Source organism: Etheostoma cragini, chromosome 18 (assembly GCF_013103735.1).
Source record: "Etheostoma cragini isolate CJK2018 chromosome 18, CSU_Ecrag_1.0, whole genome shotgun sequence".
NCBI classification, from domain to species: Eukaryota; Metazoa; Chordata; class Actinopteri; order Perciformes; family Percidae; genus Etheostoma; species Etheostoma cragini.
Window position 1 is genome coordinate 5,994,821 of NC_048424.1, and position 20,000 is coordinate 6,014,820.

The following is a 20,000-nucleotide window of genomic DNA, read 5'->3' on the forward strand; positions in this document are numbered from 1 at the left end:
TTTGGAAAAAGGCTGCAATGAAACAAAGAGTGAAAAATTTAAAGGGGTCTGAATACTTTCCGTACCCACTGTACACATGCACTTTTCCTCCCAAAATGTGTGTTTACCTGCTGTCTGGTGAACGTGGTCTAGCATATATTTAAGTCATAACACAAGCGTGGGGTGCATTGCCCAAAGGTGAGGTCCCAAACTCTAACATTAAGTGATAATAATAAAAAGTGGAGTCAGTACAAAGACAGGGCCGAGTTGTCAGTTTGAAGAGGTTAAATACTTTGGACAAAAGCGCAAAAGTTATGGCTGGAATTAGCGTAGCATTAACTCCTATAAAAGCCAGTGGACTGAGCAGGGGCACGAGGATGGCAGGACAGGTTAATGATTTGGAGATGTTTGATCCTAAAGGGGGTTCACAGCCTATAGGTATGAGAGCATCAACTGACATTTGATGTGTTACTAATGCCAGCAGGGTGTGGGACAGCATGGCTCTGGATGGAAAAGAGGTTGCTGGAGGGGATTACATACAGATATAGCACTTGGCTAGGTTTTGTATTTGTAAGAAGTGGCAGGGAATGGGTGAGGGGTTGAGTTGGTAGCTTAAATGCAGGGACACATAATGTCTATTATTAGGATTGTTTTTTGTGAGGCAATCCTAGCCACCAGTAATTTAGAAGTACTCTGCTCTGACTGCAGTCTCCCCGAGGGCATGACATAATTTAGAGCATAGGTCGTAGCCCTTTTGGGCTTTTGACCCTTTAAAACAAAGGAATAACTACTCCCTTCGTTTAGGATGAGTTTTTAAAAATATTTGGTACCTCAAAGACCTTTGGGAGTGAGCATATTTAGCGGATTAGTAGTTCAGGGGGTCAAATAGTGTCAAAGGTGTTGGCAAAAGAAAATAAGGTTCATTCATAGGCTTTTACGCAGAATCCATTATAGTCATTGGATAGTTCAGCAAACAATTATAGTTTTGTTCCTTACTACCAACATTGGTTTGTCTCCGTGGCTAATCACCATTTGTGCTTCAGGCACTATTGAGTGAGGAGGGATGGTTTGGCAGTTTTTTAATAGAGCTAAAGCTACTCTGTGTAATCTCTTTAGGGGTTGATGTTGGCACTAGCCATCATTGCGGGGTCCACATGCTACGCTGGCAACGTGTGTTGTTTCAACATTGAACATTCATGGGCTGGGGCTCTGCGGCTCAGTGGACTAAATCAGATACTCTTGACTCATAATGTTGTCAGCCAGAACCACTCTAAACCTATTTGGCATGTCATTCTCTCCATGTTTCCATCTTTCCTCTTGTTTGCCACAGTGTACTATTTAGTAAAGGAGAAGAAAAAGGGATGTAGACTGAAGTAGAACTGGTCTTTCAGTCACTGAATGTTTTAATAATAAGTGAATAATGTTGGATACAGCAACACAAACTATACCTTACAATTACCTTTAAATCAAACCTCTCTGGCAGAGTCTTTGCCAGGCTTGAACAACAAGTGTAAAACACCTAGTATGATTGGATTGCATTGGATCTTAAACATTTAATCCCCACCCAACATTCAATTTCAATTAAAGTGTAAATCGTAAATTGTTGAGCATTTAGATTGTTAATGTACATGAATTTATCCGTAGAGCACTAGAGCTGAAACTATCAATTTATTGATCAAGTCATCAATTGACAAATTTCTTTTCAAGCAAAAATTCCCTGATTACAGTTGCTCAATTGTGAGGATTTAATGTTGCAAAATTTTTAACTGGGAACGTGGGATTAAGAGCAGTGATTGGTTGGTACATCTGAAAGGCCTTAACATAGAATACGAGCTATAGAGAAACAAGCAGTTTTGGTCCATGCAGACCTTTTAAATACAAATAAAATGATCTTAAATTCAGTTCCTTATTTAACATAAATGTACATGATGAGTCTTGTGTCTTTACTTTGGACGAGTTGCATGTTTTACTGAGGTACAGCATGTCATACCAAGAGGTTGTCAAGTATTTGGTATAACACCTAATATGGTTGGTACCATAAGATGGTGAACGTTAAACCCTCCCATTAGCTGTTATCCCAGCAGACGGTTAATGTTTTGCTGAAGAATACTGTCCTCTATATACCATGCTGCTGCTGCTGCTGTTGTTGTTGTGACATATCTAGGTCTTAAGGCTGGCACAGGGGTATTTTTAGCCTCATCGTTATATTGTGTTGTCATTCTATTAGCAGCCATTTTAGACTTTGGCGGTTCAAAGACATCAGCCATTTTAGAAACTGGGAGACTTCAGATGTCAGATGTTCTTGGCATCACAAGGCTTGCTCTTTTAGCATGGGTGTTGTGTCAGTTACATGTACTGTCAGTCTTTTATTACTCATATTTTCCATTTTTGTGTCAGATTAGATTTTGTTATTGTTCTCTCTCTCCAGGCTGAAGCATTTGAATTATCAACCGTGTATGATTTAATGTTATTTCAGTGACTATGTAGTGGTAATGCTTTAACATGTTGGACATTTCCTATTTAACAAATTGTTAAGCTATTTTTACGTAAGTATATCAACCACTTGTTGTTATAAATATGCAGCATGTAGCATTATTGTTGTCTGAAAAGCTAAAGGTTATATTTTTGCCATGTTTTATGAGTTGTGTGACATATCTGGATCTCTGACTGATAGGAGTATTTTTAGCTGGTACACCATCTTGGCAGCCATCTTAAAGGCACTTTTCCCATGTTACTATCTTAGTACCAGCACCAAAAATGAAGCAACAGGAGTGACGTCTATCGAGGGTTTGTTTTGGATGGATTTAGATGACAGAGTTGGAAAGAGAGAATGGTTCTGACTTGTTTTGGTTACAATGGGTTGTAGTCCAGTTTGGATGTTTTCATTTTGGGTCTTGTTGGTGACATTCAGAGCCAGGAAGTAGAGTTATTCAAATACTGCTATGGCTGAAATAGAAGTGTGTTTTTGTGTGTGTAGGTGATGCTTGGGTGGTTATGGCAGTGAAAGAGAGGAGAAGAGAGTTTATGAGAGAGTAAGAGCCAATCCAGTGACTAGAATACAGTGTTTGGTTTTAAAAAGCTTTTGTGTGTGTGTGTGTGTGTGTGTGTGTGTGTTGTCCGTCCGTCCGTCCGTCTGTTTGTCCATGCAGGTCCATGTTTTGTGCACTAGTTGAAAGCCGGTTATGTTCTGCTGTATTCTGCAGAGAAATGTGTTTTCTCACAGTAGATTAGCTAAACAATAAGTGATAATCACAATTGTCTCTCAGCTCATTGTATAGAGCATATTGTTTATGTTAATGGTATCATATGCAAATAGATTTAACCAGTTAGGATGGAGTGCTGTGTTTGTTTAACTGGAGCACAGATGTGTTGTATTGTATTTTGTTCTTTTCTCTTCTAATCTAATGAATTCTGCTCTATAATAATGAAAAATCAACCACAGACCACAGTGATAACTTTGTATTGCTTGTTTTGTCCAACCGAACCCAAATATATTCAAGATATTCATTTTACAACAACATAAAACAGAGAAAAGCAGCAAAACCTCACATTTCAGATGCAGAAACCATCATTTTTGCATGAGAAATGACTTAAATAAATGACAATCAAAGATGTACTAACCAATTAAATGATTAACTGTTTCAGCTCTAGTTCAATTCATTTCTATTCTGTCCTACAAATAGAATTAAACATTATCATGGCCACTTTCTTTCAGTTTGCAATGAGCTAATGTGATATTCTGAGATTATCAGGCAGGAAAGGCTCGCATTTTATCATATTTCCCTGGAACAACATCTGGTTGAGGTCTGAGCTGATTACACGGACATCTGGATGGGCTGTACGACCGTCCTGTCAGTACACCCAGATAATGTAGTACTGTATTTCAAGCTCCATTTACTGTAGTAAACTACTATAGGTACAAGATATTTTACTCAGTAGTGACAGTAATTACATACTGTACATTTGTACTCACATACTTATCTTTCTCATCAGTTAAAATAAAATCATTCTCCAGAGTCCCATCATATTTTGTTTCTGTAACAATGTGATATTGTAAAGTAGGGGCAGGACTTTAAAAGCATTATGCTTCTGCCTGATCCTCGTCAAACTCATCCTTTTCTTTGTAGTTCTTTGATGGAATCGGATTTATGTCTGTATTTTGCCTTGGGTTTTTGTACGATATTTTGTTCTTTTTAAGTATGTTGATTGCCAGTGATAAATAAAATGAACAAAAATATTAGAACAACAAAACCAATGGATTTATATTTGAATTTATATTTATCAGAGAAAGGAAGAACATAATGCAAACAAGACAAGTAAGCCAGAAAAATATAGCCTAAAGGATAGCTAGAAAATGCAATTAATCATGTTGCACGCTGTGGAAAAATGTGACTAGCATGATTAGGGAGTAGCAACAACAGCGACTGGTGTCAGCCTGGCACGTTGCAAACTGCATCTGGCCACTTAGCATGATATTGATCAAGTTTCACCAATTTCAATTTTGTTGACATGTACCTCTGCTTTTACGCTCACACATTTGCAATCATTATCACCTGGAGGCCTCACAATTCTTATTCAGAAATGAGGAAGACAGAAAATTAAGAATATAAAAGAAAGTAGCTTTTCTGTTTTCTTCTCGTTCCAATTTCATGTGTTTATTTGTCTTTGGCTTGCTGAGAGACAGCCTCCCAATCACACAGGAGTGACAAATGACACAGTCGTAGTAACTGGGGTTTGTTTCATGTGTCTGTTGGGGGACCGATGACTGATTCTTGTACTGTAAGCCTGAAAGGAATGAGAGGAGAGGAAGAGAACTGAGTAAAAACATGCAAACATAAAGGGAAAGAACAAAGGCTATTGGAGGTTTTTTTTGTTCTCATGGCAAGAAACTCACTGCATCAAAGTGTCTTTATAGGCCAAACGAGGACAGAGCAGGGGAATGGGGGAAGTTCACCTTGGTTTCCAGGTTTGTGTTCAAGATGACAGAAATTAGGTGGTCATTGATTTAATTCATAGGTTAAAGTAAAGTGTGTAATTAATTGGACTCAAAAGCACAATGTTGTCAAAGGAGACTGGTTGGCTTGCTTAAAATTCCTTGGCACGCACGCACACACGCACGCTTGCACACACAAACACACACAAACACACCTGTTAAAATTCCTTTTTTTTTTTTTTACAATTACCTGGTTGTATAAGTTTGCACACCCTTAAACAAATACTTTGTTGAAGCACCTCTTGATTTTATTAAAGCGCTCAGTCTTTTTGGGTAGAAGTCTTATTAGCATGGCACATCTTGACGTGACAATATTTGCCCACTCCTCTTTGCAAAAGTGCTCCAAATCTGTCATATTGCGAGGACATCTCCTGTGCACAGAGCTCTTAAGATCACCCCACAGATGTTCAATTGGATTCAGGTCTGGGCTCTGGATGGGCCATTCCAAAACCTTAATTTTCTTTTGGTGAAGCCATGCTTTTGAGGATTTGGATGTGTGCTTTGGGTCGTTGTCATGCTGAAAGGTGAACTTCCTCTTCATCTCCAGCTTTCTAACGGAAGCCAGAAGGTTTTGTGCCAAGGTTGCCTGGTATTTGGAACTGTTCATAATTCCCTCCACCCTGACTAAGGCCCTGGTTCCAGCTGAAGAAAAACAGCCCCAGAGCATGATGCTACCACCACCATGCTTCACTGTGGGTATGGTGTTCTTTGGATGATGTGCAGTGTTGTTTTTGCACCAAACATATCTTTTGGAATTATGGCCAAAAATTTCAACCTCAGTTTCATCAGACCATAACACATTTTCCCACATGCTTTTGGGAGACTTGATGTTTGTTGTTGCAAACTTCAGCCGAGCTTGGATGTTTTTCTTTGTAAGAAAAAACTTTCGTCATGCCACCGTATCCCAAAAGCCCATTCATGTGAAGAATACGGGAGATTTTTGTCTCATTTAGCACACAACCAGTACAGCAAGAAATTCCTTCAGCTCATTTAATGTTGCTGTAGGCCTCTTGGATACCTCCCTGAGGAGTTTTCTTCTCGTCTTTTCATCAATTTTGGAGGGGACATCGAGTTCTTGGAAATGTCTCTGTTGTGCCATATTTTCTCCATTTGATGATGACTATCTTCACTGTGTTCCATGGTATATTTAATCCTTTGGAAATTTTGGAAACCTAGCATTTCAACCAGCATGTGTAGACTTTTTCATATATAATACTAACTGTCAGAGATACACAGAAATGGGTATGGGGTGATTTAGATTTGAGATTTTATTCAGAATGCACAGTAAAATGCAAAGTGACAAGCCCCATAAAGAAAGATAAATATTGAATAATTAAGTCAAAGCAACCAGAATATACACAGGAAATAGACCATGACAGGGTATGAACAGAAGTTTTGAATTTAGATAAACTATGTTAACTTAAATTCACTGAACTGACAAGAGGTCATAATACCTTGCAAATGACAAACTTAAACATAAATAAATTCTACAAATGCAAATGAGAACAAATGAAAAAATAGCTTTTTTTAAAACAACTTTAATTACTTACTGTATTTGAACAATTCACAGAACTGTTGCAGCTGTCTATTTAAGCTGTTCACGTCTCCAGCATGGATTATTCTTAAGCTACACAGTAGCAGAGAGAGTTGCTTTACTCATGTAGGTACATGTAACACCCAGGCAGTGGGCATACAGTACAACCTACTCTTTAACAATTCCAGTTATACATACTGACTGCCTCCTTAGAGGCCACCGCTGCTTGTCTGTTCAAGCATTGAATCACTGAAGATATGTGGGGTACGAGCGCAAACAGCTGCAAACAAAAATGTGCTGATTTAGGAGTCTCATTCCCAAACACTTTGAACACAATCCATCTCAAATTATGTGTGATGTTTCTTTTTTTACCCTCTCCTTGTCTCTATCTTCGTGTCCAGGTTCCTACATGTATGTGGACGTCTCACAGTATGATGCTGGGGAGAAGGCCAGGTTTCAGCTGCCAGTCATGAAGGAGAATGACACTCACTGTATTGACTTCAACTATCTCCTCACCAGCCCTGACGGCTCCAGCCCCGGCGCCCTTAACGTCCTGGTGAAGGTAATAAGAATAAACACAATAGAACACAATATATAAGAGATACAGTGTTTTTTTTGTTTTAGCGGACTAAGAGTGATTATACTGTACTGATACACTTTATATGATATTACCTTCCCAGTGAACAACATGTCCACAGCTTGTTCATTTTTAGAAATGAACATTAATAATGTATACAAAAGAGACCATTTAAATGCATTTACTGGCCTCTAGTTGACACTGTGTGAAGCAGTATTTTTTCTTTTCTTTTCTTTTTAAGAAACATAAAGTTCAAGTGCAAAAGCTTTATGTTTTTCATAAAGGCAGATGGTGAACAGAGCATCTTCAGTTAAAACAAACCAGGATTTATGGGAAATGTGGTCTGGGTGGGCAAATCTAACACACATTTTATCATGCATTAATCCAAACGTTTCCACAACAGTCCTGTCTTCACTTTCCTCTCTTCTCTTCATAAGTTTTCTTACAATTTGTGGAAGTGGTTAGAAAACCCATAAACTGAAGATTACAATGGTATTACCATTTCCTGGTTCTGAGCAACAGGGGTATGGCGACCTGGAGGTAACATGGAGGAAAAAAACAAATAAATATAATAAATCAAGTTTTATTTGCCATGTCTTGCAAAAACAAAGTCAAAATCTTGCAAAACAAAGTGGAGATCTCGCAAATGAAACTGGAGATATTGCAAAACAAAGTCAAGATCTCGCAAAAGTGTTTTTCCCCAGTACATGTTTTTTTCCTTTTTTCCCACTCAATGTCACCTCTGGGTCTCCGTAGCAGGGATCCATTATGAGTTGGTAGACTACCCTTTAATCTGATGAATTAAACCCACATTACTGCACAATCTTCCCTGCTGAACTGTGTTGAGCAAAAAAAAGTTTCAACCAGCCTAGAGCATGTGGTGTGACCCTGACCTCTGACCTTCTCGTTTTCACAAAGCATTTTTGTTGTATATTGTGTTCTTTGTTGTTTCTAGGTCAACAAAGGTCCTTTGGCCAACCCCATATGGAATGTGACGTCCTACACTGGTAAAGGCCCAATCCAGTCAAACTCTCATCTCATAAATTAATCTGACACTGTTAATCTTATTTCCTAGTGTTGACAGTAATGTTGTCTTTCAGGTAAAGGATGGCTGAGAGCCGAACTCGCCGTCTCCACCTTTTGGCCTAATGAATATCAGGTAACTCCCTAAATAACAACCAACTGCTGTGTTAATTCATGATGATTTTATCATATAAATGCTTTTAGTTTCCACTATCATATAAATGCTTTTTGTTTCCACTTGTGTTCATGTTAATACACAAACACCCCACACACACACAAACACATGCACATGCTGGGAGGCAGGCAGCTGATTTATCTGTGTTGACTGAGACTCAGGAGGTGACGATTAGGCTAGAAAGACAAAAAAAGAAAAAAAGAAGTGTGACCACATGTGTTTGCGTTCATGGGTGTGTGTCACCATGCTGGACATTGATATTGTTGTCAATGTTGTTGGTTTTAATGCACCACTGTCTAAAATGATAAGATTCACATGGCAAGACATTATTGCAGGACTGTTGAAGAAAACGTAGGCTTGAATGTTTCTTCTTCTTTCTTAATTTATGGCTGTCAGTCAGCATGATCTGTGTGTGTTTGTTGGCTGGTGTTGACAGATGTGTGCCTGTTGTGGGATAGCTTGTTTCCGGATGTCCTAGCAGGCATACACACACACTGATCATGTTAACACACAGCCTGGGGACCATATAATATTACTGCAAGGCGAAGTGTGAAAGCATCCTCCAAATGGCCCATCTGGAGCCCAGTCCCCCTCAGTGACTATGGTAGGAGATCACCAGCATGAAACACGTGTGTCAACATGTTTTAATTGAACATAATCATCCCGGTTTGCTAAGGCTTATGTAGGCATTTCAGGCTATGGAACAAGTTATTGCATCTGAGGTTATAAAGCGTTTTTTTTTCATGTTGGAACATGTTTTTTATGCTTTAACTTGAGTTGTAATGAGAATGGTTTCACCAGGGGAAGTGTAGGCACATGCAGACACATGTAGCCAAGCATACACACTCGCACAAGAATTGATGTGGTCACAAAAGGCAAACACACACACACAAACACACACACACACACACACACACACACACACAGCAATATGGTGGACCTTGTGATTACAGTTTTGTCTTTATGTAAAGATACTTTGAATGAAAGCTGGCCTACAGACAATAGTCCTTAGATTATCACTAGGCTGCAATAGAATTAACTAACCTCAGATTTAAATTTTTGCTTAATTACATCTGCAACAATGAGTCAATTAATTTATTGACAGTAAATGAAATGATTAGCTGGTTTCAGCTTCTCTGATGTAAGTATTTTAAGTTTTTATTCTCATAAATGATAGGATATGTAATATCTTGGGTTTTGTACTGTTGGTCAAACTAAACAAGACTTTTGAAGATGCTATCTTGGTTTATGGGAAACTGGAATATGTTTTTTAAAAACTAATCATAGACAAAATCTTGAGTTGATAATGGAAAATAATCGTTTGCAGACGTTCATTTTATTTTATTTTAAATGTAAGTATTTGTGGCACTGGCATGTCTTTGTTTCCATCATTAACTTAAATTTCACAGCTGTTTTTGCCAGTTTCAACATTCATTACATAAAGTAAGATACAACTTTTTCACACAAATATATAAATGTAGACGTTTTATTGCAATGTGTTTAGAAATAACCCTAAACCCAGATGACTCATGACTAAGAGGAGTCAACCTACTGTATAACATGAAGGGAAAAACACTCTGTGCTTGTACATTTAAACATTGTTGATTCAGTGCCTACACATGCATACATCAAAATGAAATATGCCAGTAGTTGATAAGGGAAAGTTTGCCATCGTCCCAGCCTACTCTGTAGGGATGATATGTCAGTCCTCAACCTTGAGCGTAACAGAGTTGCTTTGCCCATGTGAGAATTTGTAAACCCAAGCTATCAGTAATCCTTCCTCACAGTGATGAGACCTGTCAGTAAGTGAGCGCTTGACACCTGAATGATTGGGACACTATCTCCTCAGAGGTGACAATGAATCACAGAATGGATCTCATGACTGATTTAAATTCTACAAGGAAACAAAATGAGCAATGACTTGTAGTCAAGGTGCAGGGACTCTAGACATTGTGCAAAGCATTCAAAATCCACTTTTTGAAATATGTGATAATTAACAGAGCAATAAACTTGAGACTTAGGCCTAGTCCACACATACACAGGTTATTTTTTATTTTCTTTATTTACTTTGCGTTTTCTATCCTTTTTGGTCTTTCGTCCACAAATGCCAACTACCTTTTAGGTCACTGAAAACGGATATTTTGGGAAAAGCCCTGCAAGGTTGAAGATTTACAGAAACTCAGTTTTTGGTGTTGATGTGCAGATAGAGATAAAACTAGATAGAGTTTTACTAACAGGGCATTTTACGTGTTTACACATACATGTAAAGTTCGGTAATCATTTTTTGTTTCAGGCCTTTGATTGGCCAACACGGCTTAAGGGTTAGGGTTGTATTGCTGTTGGCTTGGCATGCTCTTGACACTTCATTTGTGTTTTTTGTGTTTTGATTCAAACAGAGATTTTTTCAAAACAATGCTTGTGTGGACAGGATTTTTTTAGGGAGAATGAGGAAGGGACAACCGCTTTTCGAAAATACCCAAATACGTGTGGACTAGGTCTCATTGCACACGTACATGTGCACACAAAGGAGAAGAAGTCATTAGGTCATGTTATGGCTGCCAAAACAAAACGTGGTAATAGTAACAAGCAACGGCCAGCAGACTGGGGAGGCAGGCAGACAGGCAAGCCGGTCTTCAGACAGACAGAGATGTGAAGGTATTAAAAGTCAACTGATGTCTTTCTGCTGTGCTCCGCAGTGAGCTATGAGTGAAAGATGATAGGACAGAGGGACAAGATATATTGGTAGGGGAGGGAGACAGAGAGGGGGGGAGTGTGACAAGCAGAGGATGATAAGCTATGGGTAAACAGTTCACAGCAGATTTTCTTTTACAGGTGATGAATGACAACAACTGCTCACCCCTACACTCTCTTTCTCCCTCTGCCTCTCTTTTTGGTAGCAAACTCTTCTTCTTCCTCTTCTCTGTTCACTACAGTGCCCCTCTCTGAGTAAACAGCGTTAGAAAACAGGCACGGCAAGCAAATCGAGAGACCGTAAGAGAAGAGTTAGGGGAGAGGAATGGTTGGAAATCGTAAGAAATAAAAAGTGGAGAGAGTTGGAAGGCTAACATATGGACAATTAGGAGGGAGGGACGAAGAGATTGATTAGGAGAGAGGGGAGTAGTTATTTAGACTTATTTAGACTGAGTTTATGAAATGAGATGGTAGTAAATTGAAGCACCTATTGCTGGCAGTATTGACATTCATCAACCACAAAGCTCTATTAAATCACAACCATGATTGGACTATCCTATTCCACATTTAGCTGTTTTTCTCTTGTTTCTTTTTCTATGTATTTTACTCCCTATTTTGTTATATGGTTTTTGTGTGTTGAATTTTAGATAATGGAAGGGAAAGAAAAACTAATAGGCTCCAATTGGCTCCAACCTTTCATTCTCTACCTTACTGCGTTTGGTTTCATTACTTTTTAATCATTTCTTTGGCAGCCTTTTTGTGTGTCCCAAAGGAGATGATACTAGTTAAGTTTCCATACACTTGTCAATCTGAATATCTGAAGTTCGGTAAAAAAACGTATGCGTATAAAGCTGATGAAAGTATGTTTCCACCCAACGACTTTAAAGCAAATAAAAACCTGTGCATAATGACGTCACATGGTGTTTTGCGATCAAATTGGTATATCAAATACTTTTAAGACATTCCATTCATTTTTGCACTGAATCGCACAACATTCAAGCAAGCATTTGCAAAACAAATTTCTAGACAAAATGGATATTGGACAATTTGTAGTGCTTATGTGCCAGCTAATAGCGACATATAGGGCTGTGATGGGAAAACAACATTGCTATCTACACATTGCCTTTTATTTTCCCCCCAGCACCACGGTGAGACAACTCTTTTTTTTTAAAACATGTCTCGCTGTTTGAATGCTTTCCATTTACTCCAAAGGACGTCCCACGGTTTGTTGTAACCTTTGTCGGCCATTTCCTTTGCTAGTTCCTGATAAATTAAATTCAGAAGGTCTCTCGTCTCCTCGTTTATCCACTTACATAGGTCTTTGTTGGAAATACTGGGAGAAAATTAACTAAAACTTCTTCTTCTTTGTTTTATTGTGAGTTCCAACCATTACATAAGATAAGATAAAATCCAATGAGGCCAAATGTATTTCCTTTGAGTCGGGAAATTCCATCGAATTTTACTGTTTCCATAAGGCAATTTTCATTCGATATCACTTAATTCGGATAAAAACGTGTGGATGGAAACATGGCTTATGATCAAAACAGAAAGTAACTCATTCATCCTTCCAGGCTTGTTGCCTGAATGGATAAATGCAGCAGCAGTCAAGCAGCTTTGTATTTATCCGGTTTAGTGCACATCACTGGCGGATGTCACTGACTTTCTATCTATCCTGTGACAACTTAGATTGGGTCCATCACTTTAACTGTCAATTTAAATGGCAATAGTCTTACTTTGTAGCTCTCAGTGCACCCAGAATGCATCTAAAACTTCAGAGGCACAGCTTCTGATTTAGTAACAATACTAAAGAGTGTTGATGTTTTGGCTTGTGATATGCAAGCAGAGCGTTTGTTGGTTATGTCAGTTTCAGTTTTCTCCTTGGACCAGCATTTCCAGTGTTTTTGCTTTTGTTTTGTTTTTGTACATTTTGTATGTGCTCTAAGTTGTTGTATTTGTAGGCTAAGGGGGTGGGGGGGGGGTCAGAAAGGACTTTAAATTCTAACAATCTTTTAAACCTTTTTTTTCAAAATACACTTTGCAAATACACTCAGCAGAAATGTACACAAATAAAAGAGCAAAAAGCTTTAAAAGGTCAATTAAAAACAATGCTTTCATTTAATGCTTTCCTTTCTCAGCCTTTCTGTTAATACTTGTAAATGTTTTTATTAAAGTGGAACCAATGTTTAGTATGTGTAAATAGTGTGTGTGGCTGTCTGTGTGTTTGTCTGTGCTTCTACTGTATGAGACTACCTGTTAAGATAAAGTATGTAATTTTTCTAGAAAATATGGCATATAATACTGGTGTTAATAGTGACAGTAATGGCCAAATCTCTCAATTTTTTCACAGGTCATATTTGAAGCAGAGGTTTCAGACAGCAAAGCCGGCTTCATCGCCATTGAGGACATTCAGGTGCTCAGTTACCCGTGCGGTGAGTCATTAGCATGCCAGCAATTAGTCCTAGTTCGCTGAATAGACGCTGATAGCTTTGGCCACTAATTAGACTATACCTGTGATGGTTCCTGTTGCACTTGAATGGATAGATAAGTGGGAAGGTGACACAGGAGAGGAAGGATGCAGCAAGAGGAGAAAGACGAGTCATGGAGAAGAATTAGAGAATAAAAAGGGAAAGAGGGATTGTGAGAGGGAGAAACAGAGAGAAAGAAGGAATAGAAGAGAGTGAAGCGGGAAATGAGACAGTATTAGGGCAATCATAGGGAGAGAAGATTTTGACCACTCAGCACTTTCTCTGTCTCTCTCTCTCTCTCTCTCTCTCTCGTTTACACACACACACACACACACACACACACACACACACACACACACACACACACACACACACAGTGAACAGTAGCAGTCTTGTCTCACTGACAGGAAAGAGATGAGGACTGCGATCCATTTTAAATTCTCGCTACATCTCAAGTTGTATTCTCTCCTTCGCTTGAGTGTTTCCTTACTTCCAGAGACCAGAAAAGAGTTACGACGACAAACTGTTACTTTTAACAGAACAGTCTATTAATCTAGAGCCATAGGCAGGTTCCTGGAGGGTCCCTGTGTTGCAAAAGGAAGCAATTACAAATCCTTTTGGTCATCTGTCTTGTAGCAGCACTGAAATCTCTGAGGACAATTTTGTTTCTTAATAGATTCTATTGATTTAAAGTCATAAAGATAAACTGTCTTGCACCATCCTCTTGTACCGTTTGTGAGGTCCTGGTATCATTGTTGTCCCTGTCAGAAGTTAGCGATATGTCTCTGACAATAATTCCTCGACATTGATTTTGTCAATAAATGACTTGGAATCTGAGAAAGATATACAAAAGAAGAGTCCCAGTCTTTTAGAGGCAGAGGAGCAGGACTCCTAATGGGAGGGAGCAAGTATTTGAAAAGAAATTAGTACTTAGTCTTCACAGTGGAAGCATTCATTCTCACAGCTGCATTTCTGGACACACAGGTTTGTGTGTGTGTGTGTGTGTGTGTGTGTGTGTGTGTGTGTGTGTGTGTGTGTGTGTGTGTGTGTGTGTGTGTTTGTGTCTGTGTGTGTCTGTTTGTGTGTGTGTGTTTTCATTCAACATAGTAGCTGCTATCTATGATTGCAAGCACTTCCCCAGAATAAGAATTTCATAGCTGAACTGCATCTTTGGGGTCTGAAAGGCTTATTTCATATCTTAGCATTGTGTGAATTATATATGATGTAAGTGACATTGATGTTACCTCCCAGTGGCAATGCAGCACTGCCGCTTCATTGGCCTCCAATAAAATAGAATCGCAGTAATAATAAACATATTCCTCAGGGTTGGAAAATGTCATGAAATGTATACAGTGAGTTTGTAATAACCTGACCTGTTTGAATCCGTACATCACTCTGACTATGTCACCTCATTTCCACTTTTAGTAAATAAGATGAAATCAAAAACATTTTTAAATACAAATATAACCTTTCTGTAAACTCAATCTAATTTGTTTGTCCTCTTTTGCTTTGTAGATAAATCTCCTCATTTTCTTCGCCTTGGAGACGTAGAGGTGAACGCTGGACAAAACGCCACATTTCAGTGTATCGCTACAGGACGAGACACATCGAACAATAAACTTTGGCTTCAGGTACAGCTATAAAACATGCATATATACACACACTTATTTAAACTATGTTTTAGTCTTCTACTATGGGATGAACAGTAGATATCAACATATTTTCTTAGTAGTTCTTGTGGTAGCTAGCCTTATAGATAGATTTAGGTTTATTTGCCCAAGTTTTAAAACATCTGTTTCTGAGATTTATTTTACACTAAAATAAATTGAGTTGAAGGAACTTTAATATACGTTGCTCACAGCCCAAAAAATATGTAATTTACAAAACTGAACAGCATCTCCTTGTTCCAGAAATAATGAATATTTACTAGATTATCTACAATCTATAACTAGTTTTTATTGGTTGTTTCAAATGTCCAATGGTGTTAACACCACAAACTGAAATGGGCAGAAATCATGAAGACATTTCATTCATTTGGTGAACCAAGCCTTTAATATGACACCATTTATCCTTAATAAATAAATGCAAATACAAATTTGTACATATGCATGCCCCCACTATGATGGCGTCGAAATATACAAACACAAAGAAGTGAAACACTGTATTCAGTGCGCCACCCTCAGGACTGGTACCTCCAATAACAAAGTGTCATCCACACGCACGCATGCACGCGCGCGCGCACACACACACACACACACACACACACACACACACACACAGTGACCCCAGGCCATACATCCTAGCTGCTAACATGATTAAGAGTTTAATAGCTGCTGATTTCATTAAGGCTCTATTGTAGTCATGACCTTCAAACCTGCTGTCAGTAAGGGAGAGTGTCTGTTTGTGTGTGTGTGTGTGTGTGTGTGTGTGTGTTTGTGTGTGTGTGTGTGCGTGTGACTGTGCGCACACACAAGGGCATGTGTGGTCCAGTGCTGCCTTGTTACTTAAAGCAAGGCAGTTAACTCTTCCCGGCCTCTGCAGTCGTTGATATGTGCCTGTGTGTTTTTCTGTGATTCAGAGGAGGAATGGAGAAGATATTCCCGTGGCCCAAACCAAAAACATTAACCACAGACGGTTTGCCGCCTCCTTCCACCTCAAAGAAGTCACTAATCAGGATCAAGATCTGTACCGCTGCGTCACCCAATCAGAGCGTGGCTCTGGAGTGTCCAACTTTGCGGGTCTTATCGTCAGAGGTGAGGATTTAAAAATATTTCAAGGTTATTTGATTGTTTTGCTTGACTGTTTTGTTATCTCTGAAATACTTGTGTTTTCTTTTGTCTTCTCTGATTTAATAGTTGATACTTCAGCTTTAGTTAGAAATCCTTTAGTGGAAAGTAACAAAGATTCTTTCTGACTGACTGTTCGCTAAGGCCTGGCCCCCTTATCCGCTGTTGCTATGCAATGCAAATCTTGCACCAAATGTTTGTAATAGATAGATAGATAGATAGATAGATAGATAGATAGATAGATAGCCTTTATTATTTAGACTCATTGTCCATAAAATACAAAAGCAAACAAAAATGACAACAGCTGAAGTTTTTCCATTCCTCTATGGGCCCTTGATGTAAGACAGAGGTAGACAACGGCAAGCTAAATAACCTGCATTTTTTGTGTATTGCGGTTTGCAGCTAGTTTTACAGTTGTTGTAAGTACGATGAGAGAAATTAAAGATAAGTCTTGTAGTATTCTAACATAACACTGTTTCACGGTTTCTTTGCTCATATAAGGACAACCATGTTTCGCATTGCTAGACCTTGTCAAGACAAAATGTGACTCACGCATTTGCAGAATGGCAATATATATATATATATATATATATATATATAAGGCCAATATTTATGTATATTATTTTCCTTTTGACATCGGCAACAGAGCTCCGTCGTATCGGTGGCAGTTGGTGACGGTGACTGGGAGCTAGGTGCAGGCACCACCAGATGACGGGCGACACTTTAGCCCAGAAAAAGTCAACGTCATTCGGCCATAACAGAGCAAAACAACTAGTTAAGTTTAGGAAAAAGATAGTGGTTAGGAATAAAACCCGCCTAAGCAACTAATGCTTTCCCTGGGTGAAAGTATTTAGTTTTATGACTTCGTCCAAGTGGTGTTGCTGTAGCTAGCTGTCAAAGATGCCTGCCATTCTGCACATAAGCGATTTAAATCGTGTAGCGGACTCACATTGTGTCTTGACAGACCTGTTTCCTCAGTGCTGGTGTGGGATAATAGAAAAAACACTTAACAAAATTGTTTGTATTTCATTAAACCAATCACAACTGTCCTGGGCGGCTTACGTCAGAGCAAACCAACACTGTTTAATCAATTTCTTACACGTTGCTATTCTGTTGTTTTTTTCATTTTGAAAAAGCAAAAACAGTTACGGTTGCTAAGCCTAATATTAAACAATTGCTGTTGGGCAGAATGGTTTAGGGCGTTATAATTTCAAGTTATCATTGACCAGAGTTGTTTTCTTGACCCAGTTATATTTATTTTGTGAAATTGGTAACTTTTGTATTGTGTTTAACCTTTGGAATGTCAAATGTCTTTCCAATCAAATGAGCATTCACTGTGTCTGACTGATAAAATGTAAGTCACTAACACAATATAGACTAATGAGGAGAGTTTGTGTGTGAGGGTATATAGATGTGTGTATGCCAGCGTGTGTGTCTGTGTGTTTGTGGATGCTTGTGTGGGGGTGAAGCAGCTGCTCCATTAGTGTCTATGTGTACATGTGCATGCCGTGAATGTGTGTGTGTGTGTGAATGAAAACTGTGCGTGCTCCAGCTGTCATGTGCAGCTGACATGTGGTTAATAAGGTGTCACCAATGTGTGTTTGAGACGGGATGCTTTATTCATTCACATCCAATAGCTTACATATTCAATTCATCTCCCAGAGAGAGACAGGGGAGGAGGGCAGAGAGAGGGTGAAGGCGAAAGAGATTCAGAAAGAATGATAAGATAGTGACAGAAAGGAGGGGTAGAAATGGGAGGCAAAAGAGGGTGAGCAAAGAGAGAAGTGGAGATGGTGCAGAAAAGTTAAATGTAAATAGTCTGCTCATTACCCAAGAATATCCATATCAGAATCAGGAATATGTCTGAATATGTAAACAGCTGAGCAGAGTTGTGTTTATTATTCTGCAGAAGAGATGGCAGAAGAGAAAGAAATGAGAAATCAAAGCAGAAGCGAGCACCGTGAATACGAATTTCAGCTGTTTCCCAGATAAACGAGCGCTTACAGTGTCCAGTTTAGGGTTTCAGCACTCTAAGACACTAACACTGCCAAGTTAAGGGTCACAATCCCCACTGGGAATGTTTTTACTTTGGCTAAGACAATATGGCGTTTTTGGAGACACTTTTTTTGCAGGAGGAGATTGCTGATTTAGTTAGAAGTGGCTAATGTTTATTTATCATGAACATGAGAAGGCGAAGAGGAAAGAGAAGAAAGATCCACACGGCAGGAAATATGTCTAAACATGAATAGGACCAATCTCCATATAGGAAAATAGATTCAGGTTCAATAAGACACATTGAGTGACGTGTGTTTCATTGACTTGAAAACCAGCCGCTTTCTGAATCTGTGAAAAGATGCTTTTGGAGCTCTGAGGGATATTGGTGAATATAAATATTGATCCAGAGTCTTTTTGTTAGAAAGATATCAAAATAAAAGAATGAGGACCGCATGTGTGAATGGAGAAGGAGAGATGCCTCATGTTTATTTATTAGAAATATCATATGGGAGATGAGAGCCAGAGAAAAATCAAAGGAACAGGGAATATGTTTATTTCGCTTCTTGAGAAGTATGCATGTCGGAGATTTGTGGTTACTGCAGGACATTGATGACCATGAATATGGACAAAGTTAAGCTGCATTATTAATCTTTTGCTCTAAATATTTTATTTTTAAAAAGTATTTATGGTGAAATTGAAAAAAGATGAGGGATGGTTACTGGAATACGAATCTGTTGAACAGGAAAATGGAATACAGAATCATAGGAAAGTGCCAAAATACGACTTGTATATGTTAAAAATGTTTGGCAGTAGGACAGTAACCCAGATTTCATTTTTCATTTTCAAAGCCTAAAAGTGGTCTGCTGGGTGATGTGGTATTCCCTCGGTGCAGGTACGCACAGGCCTTGTCTATTGATATTTATGACATGTAGATGACAAAGAAGTCGCATTACCGTATCCCTCTGTGTGTGCTAGAGTTGTCAAGCTCAAAGAAAAGAAGCACATTTGGTTGAGGCAGAGGTGCATCATGGGAGCATGAGGGTGTGACATGGGATTTCCAGACAGTTGTATTACCTAGATGTTTTTAGCTCTTCCTTAAGCAGGATATTCATTTCCTTAATTACTTGAGTTGTTGATTATTTTCCCAATAATTAAATTATTGGCTTAGCCTCCAAAATGGCAAAGTATAATAATAATGACCTCATCTTAAGAGTGCATCATGTTTTTTTATCCCCAGTGTTCTTCTTGGCTAAGTAGCAACTGCGTGGAGGAGTGGTGTGTGTGGAGCACTCATCGAAAGTTTGCGTCATGTGGATGCAACGACAGTGTTGTTGTCGTCTATCTAATAAAGCGCGACGCCTGTGTGTGTGTGTGTGTGTGTGTGCGTGGGCGTACGTGTGTCTCTTTCAAATATCTCATGAACCGTTCATCCAGTCTACCTCACACTTATATTCCTGGGTACCCAATGAACTTTTAGTTTGGAATTTGCAGCATTTTTGACAGCATTGCATATTGGATATTAAAAATAAAAATAAACGGCCAAACAATAAATGGCTGGTGCAGCCCACAGCAGGCTGTTGACACGCTCTGGACAGCAGCAGGGGTGGGGGAGGTTCAAGCCACAAGACTTTAAGTTTGTTAACGATAATACGAGACGAGACAACTCCGCTGTCAATATATACGCTGACAACATGCAATACCGTTGACGAAAAAGACAACACTAAAATGTTTTTTCCCCACACACACACACACACACACGCACACACACGCACACGCACACAC

At 38.9% G+C, this 20,000-nt stretch overlaps 1 protein-coding gene across 31 annotated transcripts in view; it reads left to right on the plus strand.

The window, feature by feature from the left end:
- ptprk (protein tyrosine phosphatase receptor type K) overlaps nucleotides 1-20,000 on the plus strand; it is a 118,158-nt gene that overhangs the window by 45,921 nt on the left and 52,237 nt on the right. For all 31 annotated transcript variants that reach the window (XM_034899436.1, XM_034899442.1, XM_034899440.1 and 28 more), the window contains 6 exons: nucleotides 6,908-7,068; nucleotides 8,039-8,090; nucleotides 8,184-8,242; nucleotides 13,320-13,401; nucleotides 14,953-15,068; nucleotides 16,016-16,190. In XM_034899436.1, coding sequence (XP_034755327.1) covers nucleotides 6,908-7,068; nucleotides 8,039-8,090; nucleotides 8,184-8,242; nucleotides 13,320-13,401; nucleotides 14,953-15,068; nucleotides 16,016-16,190 — 645 coding nt within the window. The remainder of the gene's footprint in view (nucleotides 1-6,907; nucleotides 7,069-8,038; nucleotides 8,091-8,183; nucleotides 8,243-13,319; nucleotides 13,402-14,952; nucleotides 15,069-16,015; nucleotides 16,191-20,000) is intronic.